Here is a 9328-nt window from a genome sequence, read left to right on the forward strand (position 1 = left end):
TTTTTATTTATTTTTTAATTTTCTCTCTTTCTCACTGTTTATTTCTGTTTTTGTTTTGGTTGTGTAAAGCACTTTGAAATGCCTTGCTGCTGAAATGTGCTATACAAATAAAATTTGATTGATTGATTGATTGAACAGATTAACTACGCTTTCTTCCTCCTTTTATGTAAATCTGTTCCATTTTCTTTCCTTCTTCCTGTTCTGTTCTGTTTAAACTTTAAACTTCCTTAAAGTTTGCACAAGATTATGCATATTCAGAACTGCAAAAATGTATTTCTAACATTCTCTGTTGTTTCTTTGCCGAGATGCAGGCAAGGTTAAACTTGGTACGAAGATGCTTCTGAGAAACCAAACGTTATCTTGTGTTTACTTTTCCCTCCTGGCTACATTCCAGATCCTTCATCCAACACAGTTTCAGTTGCAGGTTTCTGAAAAAATAAATAAATAAAAAAATAAGAATGAAAATACAGAAGCAAACCTTTGAGTAAGACGTAATTATTCAATGTCAGACTCTAAGAGCTTACATGGTTTATTTCTTTACTGGCCACAGTTCCGTGGTACAGGATGCTGCCATTCTCCTCCTGTGACAAATGTTTGATCGAAAGATTCTTATTTACTTGCATATTATTAAAAAAAAACATTTGTGGATTTGCATTAAGGGTTATTATGAAATGCTTCAAAACAAATACTAGCAGTAAGGGTGCAAACTCGACCCTCAAGGCCACTTCTTAAACACATTCAACCTTTCTCCAGGCTTTCACTTGGGACATCTGATATATGCAGCAGGTTCACTAAGCAACAGAGTAACATTAATGACTTTGCAAAGCCTGGTATGTCAGAACACGGTAATGGTAAGCGCCTCGCTGACATGCTTGACTAAGTTACACCTTATCCCCTTCAAACAGAGGACTGCCTTTCTGCTCTTCAGTGCGCTTTCTGGATGTGCTCTTTGTTCGTAATGTTTGGTTTCATAAGGATTGAATCTCACTTGGTTAAGAAACCTGATTTCCATGCACACCTTCCTCTGCTGACATTGCATGCTTACTTGCATTCAAATTTGTGTTTAAATTTAGCAAAATGAAGCTTAGCGAAATTCTAAGACATTTAATCCTTTAAAAATATTTGAAAATTCAGTTCTGAGGTTAAAATGTTTAAACCTGAGCTAGATGAAACTCTGAGAACCATTGAAATTCTTCATCTTAAAGGTGACAAGTTAGGCATATCTATTGATGTTTTGTGATACTATAACACATCACTAATTGTCACTATGCAGCTGACTATTTTTCAGATTTAAGATGTGTAAATTGCTTTTATCACAACCTTGAATGGCTTTAACATTTATGCTGTAAGTAGTAATGTGTTCGCTGTGTTCCAGCTTCAATGGTCAAAGACAATTAGTTTCAGAGGATAGCGGTGTAATGTACAGCTGTGAAATTTGCATGTACTTACATATCCCACATTGGCATCTGTCAGCTCCTCAGCCTCACTGTTTTCAGTGCTGCATCCTCCAGGAAAACACTCCAGTCCACGCCTTTCTCTCACTCTCTGCAGGAAGTCATACGCTGATGATTTCCCAAGGAGTGCTGCCAGATAAACATTTGACAGGAATGCATTAATTTTGCACAGATAATGGTTGACAAAATGGTTTTCCTCTTGCGATGTCATTAATATCACCTCCTTCACAGATGTTGGTGACCAGGACCATCACAATCAGTCCTTTTGCAGCCATGCCTTCTTGCAGACTCTTCATCTTCCAGAGACTCTTGGATGAAATGCTGTGTTTCCTTTCAGCTCCTGACCCTTTTTTGTTTTGGTTCCCCACGCCCACTGAGCTCCCCAAAGCAACAACAGGCATCGGTTGCGCTTAAGGAGAACTGTATGGGAGGAGAGCGCAACTAATGAAACATCCAAAGAAGGGCTTCAAATGTTTTAGAAATTTTTTTTACTTGGTTCTATTAAAATAATTGCAACTCTCAAGAAAAACACTTTTTTTTCAACAGCACATATAACCACTAGATCACAACTTTCAGTTTAATTGTACTGAAAAAATCTAGAAAAGACAGACATATAGTAGAAGTCATACACAAACACAGAGTATATTAAAAACCTTAATAAATTTTGAAAACCACTATTTTTCCTTGCATACTAAAAAATTGATGTTTCCTGGACCTAGTGACAATGCCTACCTTCATTTTATGTTTTCATAGTGATTTGAGTATGCAAGTAGATAAATATTTCAGCTTAAAAAAGCTTACAAATAAGCAGAAGTCTTATGTCATTCATTGTGAATTAGAAGGAAAAGGTTGCAAGGAGAAGGGGGTAATTAATTAAACTGTAGTTGAAACAAGAACCAATGTCCACTCCCATACTTTAATTGCATAATTAAAAAATAAACAAATTAGAGCTAAAAAAAAATTGGTTGTATGAAGCGAGATGGCGATGGTATGGAAGCCCATTTCCGCCACACTTAAAAAACATTAATAAATAAATTATCTCATTATTTTGAGACGGTATCGTATATTGAGATATAATGAGATAGTATCTCGTTATAGTGAGATGCTATCTCATTATAATGACATAATTTATTAGATTTTTTTCACCAGAGTGTCGGAAACGGGCTTCCATACATAGACACCTCCACATTTTTTTTAAGTAACACCTACTTTGAACAACAGGGGGCGCTACATCTCATTTGCATGCCCGGAAGTTCACAGACGTTTTAAAGCTGTACTTCTACTAACCGTCACTTTTTATTTATTAGCATTAGCTCGTGCTAAAATTTATTTTCATACACTTGCTGTTACTATTATATTATATTGACTCGCTGTCACGTAAGCAGAGTGCGAGTGAAACAATGTAGCTGCTGTGAAGTAATGCCAACTCTAAACGGTGAGATATTTGTAACGAAGGTATTTATTGTGTCTGTTGTTAGCCGCCTACGTTAGCTAATGTTGGCGTGGCAGCTACGGTTGATGGGACCTGTTGCAGATGCACCAGTTGCCTTAGTAAGTGCCATTGCCTGGTCTACAGTAGCATCTCAGTAATGTAGTCACGTTATGTTCAGATATACTCTTCGAACGGGTTTCTTGGTTACGTTAGCATTGTGCTATCGTACCTGCGGGCTCCAAAGGGAAAGTAATTGGTGAAACGACCCCATCTACATGGCTGTGTAGAAGTAGGACTTAAAAGCATCATATTAACTCTGTCAAACAAGGAACAGTATTTGGCGCTATATATTTATATGTGCGCATTGGTATTTTATTTCAGGTTTAGTTTTTCTACTATGAGCTCCCTGTCGGCCCAGCCTCAGGCTTCAAGCTCGTCATGCAGGACGCTTCCTGGAGAGGGTAATCAGGTAATATCATAAAATCCAGACATCATAAGTTTTAGTTATTGCTAATTTTGATGCTAAACCTTTTTTGTTCCCCCCACCCCCTGCTTTAGGTGAAACCAAAAGCCCCGCTGCTCCAGATCTTGCGTGTAGCTGGAGCTCAGGAGGATGTCTTCACTCTCAAAGAGGTGAGCTTCCCGATCAAATGTGAATCATGAGTCTTCTTTTGGCATCTGGGTTACAAACTTGCTTGTCGAAAGCCTACAGCTTCAGTGTCAACCACGTTTTGGTTGCATCATGTTGAAGGTGTGTCCTCACTCTTTCTGCAGCAGTGATGACTAAGCTCCCCTCCACATGGCTAGGAGACGTAGAAATCCTTGCACATGATATGGTAGCCATGACTTTTAAGAAAATGGGCAGGATACACATATCTTTAGATTCCTATTTAGCAACATGCTGAATAGGATTTATAAACCAAATTTTGTTTTTGTTTATATTTTTATTTTCACAACGTTTAGTGATCATTTAGTGAAGACTTTATGACATGTTAAAGCAGTGTTTCCCAACCCTGGTCCTCAAGGCACACTGCCCTGCATGTTTTAGGTATTTTCTTCCTTCAGTCCAGCTGATTTCAATCTTAACAGGCGTTTATTGAACTGCAATCAGCTGAATCAGGCACATTAAAGCAAGGAAACTTCTACAATATGTAGGACAGTGTGCCTTGCGGACCAGAGTTGGGAAGGGATAGTTTATAGAAATTTAATATCTTATTTGCAGTAAAAAAAAAAAAGTGGATTTAGCATAAATCTGAAATTAATATGAGAGGGGTCAATACCACATCTGACTTTTACTCTTTATAGAAAATACATTTTGTGATTTGTGTAAACTCCCTTTCATGAACTATGATGGTTTAAGGGTTAAAAAAATAATTTTCATAAACTTTTGATGTTTGTGAGAGTGAAGTTGGTTTAATGCTGTATATTTAAGTTTTGGCCCTCAAAGAGGGTGAAACGTTCACCTCCAGCACACAATGAAAAAATCTGCACCTATCCTTTAATTTGTTTAGGTGATGCACTATCTGGGTCAATATATCATGGGGAAGCAACTGTATGACAAACAGAGGCAGCACATTGTCCATTGCCAGGATGATCCTTTGGGTGAACTTCTGGAAGTTGAAAGCTTCTCTGTCAAAAATCCAAGGTATTTTTACCTTTACTCATAACTTCCTTGCTCATATGGATAGAAAACTGTTTAATATATATATTTTTTACATAACTGTAATTGACTCATTTTACAGCCCAGTGTATGAAATGCTGAAGAAGTACCTGGTAGTGCTTGGCTGTAGTGGTAAGTGATTACTCTGTCTGTTGGTTGAAATCCTTTCTATATTTTTAAATATTTTGTCTGACAAATCTCCTTTTTTTTATTTGTATGTTGTGGCATATTTTGGGAGAACTAATGTGGGAATACAAGAACAATTTTTTCCCCCCACATTGTTACATATTGTTTTCTCTTTTAAGAAAATGATAAAAGCATACTTTAGAATTTTTGCATCACATAAGGATGCAGGGGTTTTCTTTGGGGCCAGAAGAAATGTTGTCCAGCTTGTTCTTCAAATCAAGTGAAGAGGCTCCACATATCTGAAGGGCATAGTGAGAGAGTGTGTACTCGTATAATTAAAAGGGGGGGTGTCCTTTTGTTTGTTACTGTGTCTCATTTGAAATGCAGACGCTGCAGAGAATCTTTCTGTGGGCCGTGAGTGTGTAGAGGGCGGAGTGGAGGATCGTGGTCAGGTAAAGCCGAAGCATGGTGCTCAGGAGAAACAGAGACCTTATTCACCTCACTGCACACAATACTCCTAAGCGTGAGTCGGTGACTCGCAGGCTTCCTGTACAACTGTTTGCATCTCTTCCTAAAGATCAATTCTGTACCATTTCCTTCCAAGTTTTGGTAAAGTAAATGAAGCTTCCTTCTGCTTGTGTGCACTGAGGAGAGTGAGAGATGGTCTGCTGTCTTCGTTGGTGTACATTTGTACAGAGTGGCACCGTCTCTGTACGACCCCATCCTTGGTTTGGTCTGGTGGTACTTCCAGCACTCTTTTGTGACCCACCAGCTCCACCCAGTGGATGGGGGGGGGCAGAGTCACTGTCTCTGTCTGTCTCAGAGTTCTCTTCTCTGCTTCAGGTTGGAGGCTCTCAGCTCCTGCTCAGGTACAGGCCTAATAACGCTAAGCCTACCCGCTACCTGTTCCTGTGTGCCATTCTTCCTGTTCCCCATAAAAATCCAATTGTAGATAAATCGCCCTGCTACTTTAACATAGTTAATCTGGTATTAGTTCATTTCAGCTTTGTAAATCAAAGAGATTGATGTATTTGTAGTTTATTCATGATGATCAAATTTCAGATGATTTGTCTTCTGACTTCTGTTTCTCTCTCTACTTGAAGCTGTGACATAAAACAGTTCTAAAACATGTGAACCATGCAGACGTTTCTATCCCACTATGAACGTACTTTTACTCTTTAAAAAAATGTAGTAGATTGTTTTCTGACCTGTTTCCTTCGATTGCACATTTATGTAAATACAATAAATTCTGCAAATAGCAAGCAGCACTACTTGGAGAAATTGCAGAATATTTATTTGTGTTTTAATTGGAGCACTGGCTTTTCAGTCTTCTCTTTGTTTTACCAACACTTGCCGTTTTAATTTAAAGTTATAGTTAAATTATGAATTGAGCCTTCCCTTGTCTTAAGTCCTCTACCTTTCATCCTTTTGTACTACCTCCCCCATTCTCTGAGGCCATCTTGAAAAGGAGCTGTGAGTCCTCCAAGGATCTAGTTATGGATCTGTGGTATAATTTTTTTCCCTCATGTTTCTCCTCTCTTTAGATATGTGAGGGTGTGGTCAAAGCAGGAGTGGTGGCCGGAAGTGACGGGCCTCTTCTGCCGACCCCCTCTCAGAGACGACCTCGTGATCCAGACGATGGTGAGCAAGCGGCATCAGAACGCCTCAGCGGAACCGGGTCCAGAAAGCACAAGCTAACTGTTCAAAACTTCTACAGAGTCTCTTGAAGGCTTACCTCGCTCAGCTTGCAAGCGCCCCAAACTGGATGTCACCTTGGAAGAGTGGGACCTCTCTGGTCTGCCCTGGTGGTTTCTGGGTAATCTGCGTAATAACTATAGCCGCAGGAGCAATGGCTCCACTGACATCCATACAAACCAAGTAAGAGACCTCATGTGTTTGTACCCTTAGACATTTAAAATGAATGGTAAAATATGGAAAGACAGCAGATCCAATAGTGAGGAAAAAATAACCTGTTTAAAACTTGAGGCCTTGCAAAAATGTAGATGATGCTTCATACAAAAATAGACAAAATTACTTTTGAAATAATTAGTTAATTTGCCAGTTGATCAACATAATGAAGAACAAAGCAAAAAAAATCTAATGGAGTACTTAAGAAACTAAAGAAATAATTTTTTCTGAGTTCAAAAACAATCTTCTAACATGATGTGCATTTCTAACACCATCATGACAATCTGCTTGTCTCTTATACAGTCATTGGAGTTCAAATTGACTTGGCAACAGCTGAGACTTATCAACTATTAAAAACCTGGAAATCTGAATGAAATGGAAAACTTAAAACTTGGATAGCTCAAATCTGGCAAGACTGACAAAAGCATTGTTTTGTTGTTTTTGCTAACCCCTTTTGATGTGATGAACAAGATTTTGCATGCAATGTCAAATTGTACGGCATGTACGCTGCTGATATTCTGATGTTGGTTGGTTCAGATTTCGTTTCTTCACTGATGTATGAAGGTGGAAGAACAGCCATTTTTATTTGAGCCTTTCAGCTGTGAACTGTTATTTGTGTTCGGTGTAATGCCAACATCCTGCTATGTATGAGAGCAGTCAATATAAAACAAGTCTCACTGTTGCTGAGAATGGTCAACTATGAGCCAGTAACAGTGTTGTCAACAAAGACAGTTGTTCACGAGACCGGGCAGCGCTTGCATATGGTGTGTTCACTGCTCAGAAAAACATTGGATTTTCTCCAGTATGTTTCTCATCACAAATACTGCTTAAAGCATCAATTGTACATTAGGAAATCGGTTAAAAGGTTTTTAATATTATTTGTTGAAGACAAAGGTTTTAATAGTTTAATTTTGTTCTATATTTTTGATGCCGCGCATTTGTTTTGAAGACGAATCGTTTTCCGACAGTGGGTGGTAGTCTGACTGATGAATCAGCTGTCTCTTGCACAGGAGGAGGACACGGCCATCGTGTCAGACACAACAGAAGACTTGTGGATTCTAACAGAGGGGGAGAGTGAGCAAGTGAGTGTGGAGATGAAGGAAGCGGCGCTAGAAGAGGGAAGTGGAGGAGAAGAAGGTTCTGTTGATGATGATTATGGAGGAGGGAAGGAGGAAAAGTCAGACCGAGAGGCAAGTAGTTTATTTTGGACTTCACCATTTTGCATTTTAGTTTTCATAGGAGCCAGTGAAGATGCACTCGGGTCACGTTTAGTTCCAATATTTATTCAGTGTATTATGTATGCAGCTTAATTGTTTAATGTAGATTTTCTTCAAAGGTTTTCATCTGGAAGTGTTTCTGTATATTGTAGCTCTGACCACAAACGACAGGAATGACGAGCTGGATGTCTGTATTTAGATCAGTGCAAACCAGATGAGAGGACAAGATGGAGGACAGTACATTAATACAAGAAGGTGGAAGACACAATTGTCTTGGCTTATTTACTTTTACTTCTTTTTTTAGATGCAGGAAGAACCCGATGAAGACTCTCAGTGTCTGAGTGATGACACCGATACAGAGATCTCCACACAGGTGTGCATCTCCATGCAAGATCTGTGTTTGTACCTTTTTGTTAAGTTGAATGTCAATAACTAGACTAGACTTTGTGTGCCATCTCAATCCTCAGGATGCATGGCAGTGCACAGAGTGCAGGAAATACAACATACCTGTCCAGCGGTACTGCGTTCGCTGTTGGGCTCTACGAAAAAACTGGTACAAGGATGTGCCCCGGCTGGCTCATTCTCTCTCCGTCCCCGACATCCCAGCGTGCAGCTCTCTCTCTGCCCACGACGAAGAAGACGACAGCGACACAGGCATCGATGTTCCAGACTGCAGCAGGACGGTCTCAGACCCAGTCATCCTGCCCTCCCACTCCACAGCTGACCGACCGGTTCCCACAGCAGGTATGAGTAAAGGCAAAGGGCCACGTCCGACTGGCTTCCACAACCACGGCCAGCTCTCAGAGGGGGAAAGCCAGGAAAGTCTGGGCATGGAGGTCCAAGACATTCGACCGGAGGTGCTGCTGGAGCCCTGCAAGCTGTGTCGGGTGAGACCGCGTAATGGTAATATAATCCACGGACGAACGGCTCACCTGCTCACATGTTTCCCATGTGCACGGAGGTTACATAAGTTCCAGGCTCCCTGTCCAGGGTGCGGGAAAATTATTCAAAAAGTTATTAAGATATTCATTCTCTAAAGAGCAGCTGAAGGGATCCAAAGGGTTTTGGCACCTAAACGTAAATGCAACGCACAGATGAAAGTATAAATAGTTAAACATGTTTATTTTACTCATTCTCAAAAATACACACAAAAAAACACAAATTTCAGCACTTGGTAAAGTTTGCTCTTCATTGCTAGGGTTGTTTTGCATCACACTGCCTGTAAAGTATTGTCAGACAAGAAGAGTGGTAACTAATTTTTTTTTTTGTCTCATTTAAATAAGGGACAAGGCAAAACTATTTATTTATTTATTACTAGATGCTCACACTTGAGCAGTCGGTTTGAGGTTTTAATTGATCTCATGAAGGTTTTGTTATTGTTTTACAACCACATAAATGTTCCTAACCTCAACCTTTATGTTTGCAGAGTTGCATCAGTTAACATGTTTTTCTCTTCTAAATAAATTAGATATTTTTATCTTCCTTCAGTGTTGTGGTTCTGAGAAGAGTTACCATTTACAAAGTTTGACCA

At 39.5% G+C, this 9328-nt stretch overlaps 1 protein-coding gene across 2 annotated transcripts; it reads left to right on the forward strand.

The window, feature by feature from the left end:
• Positions 1-2692: 2692 nt before the first annotated feature.
• On the forward strand, positions 2693-9279 carry mdm4 (MDM4 regulator of p53). Of its 2 annotated transcripts, none has more exons than XM_008409276.2 (11): positions 2693-2889; positions 3268-3355; positions 3445-3519; positions 4398-4531; positions 4629-4678; positions 5060-5124; positions 6217-6313; positions 6390-6550; positions 7576-7770; positions 8102-8170; positions 8265-9279. In XM_008409276.2, exons 2-11 carry the CDS (start codon positions 3284-3286, stop codon positions 8832-8834), a joined length of 1488 nt encoding a protein of 495 aa, XP_008407498.1. In that variant the 5' UTR covers positions 2693-2889; positions 3268-3283; the 3' UTR covers positions 8835-9279. The 2 variants fall into 2 exon arrangements, with proteins under 2 accessions (XP_008407498.1, XP_008407499.1); XM_008409277.2 differs by having other exon boundaries at positions 7591-7770.
• Positions 9280-9328: the final 49 nt, after the last annotated feature.

This window comes from Poecilia reticulata, linkage group LG5 (genome assembly GCF_000633615.1).
Source record: "Poecilia reticulata strain Guanapo linkage group LG5, Guppy_female_1.0+MT, whole genome shotgun sequence".
NCBI classification, from domain to species: Eukaryota; Metazoa; Chordata; class Actinopteri; order Cyprinodontiformes; family Poeciliidae; genus Poecilia; species Poecilia reticulata.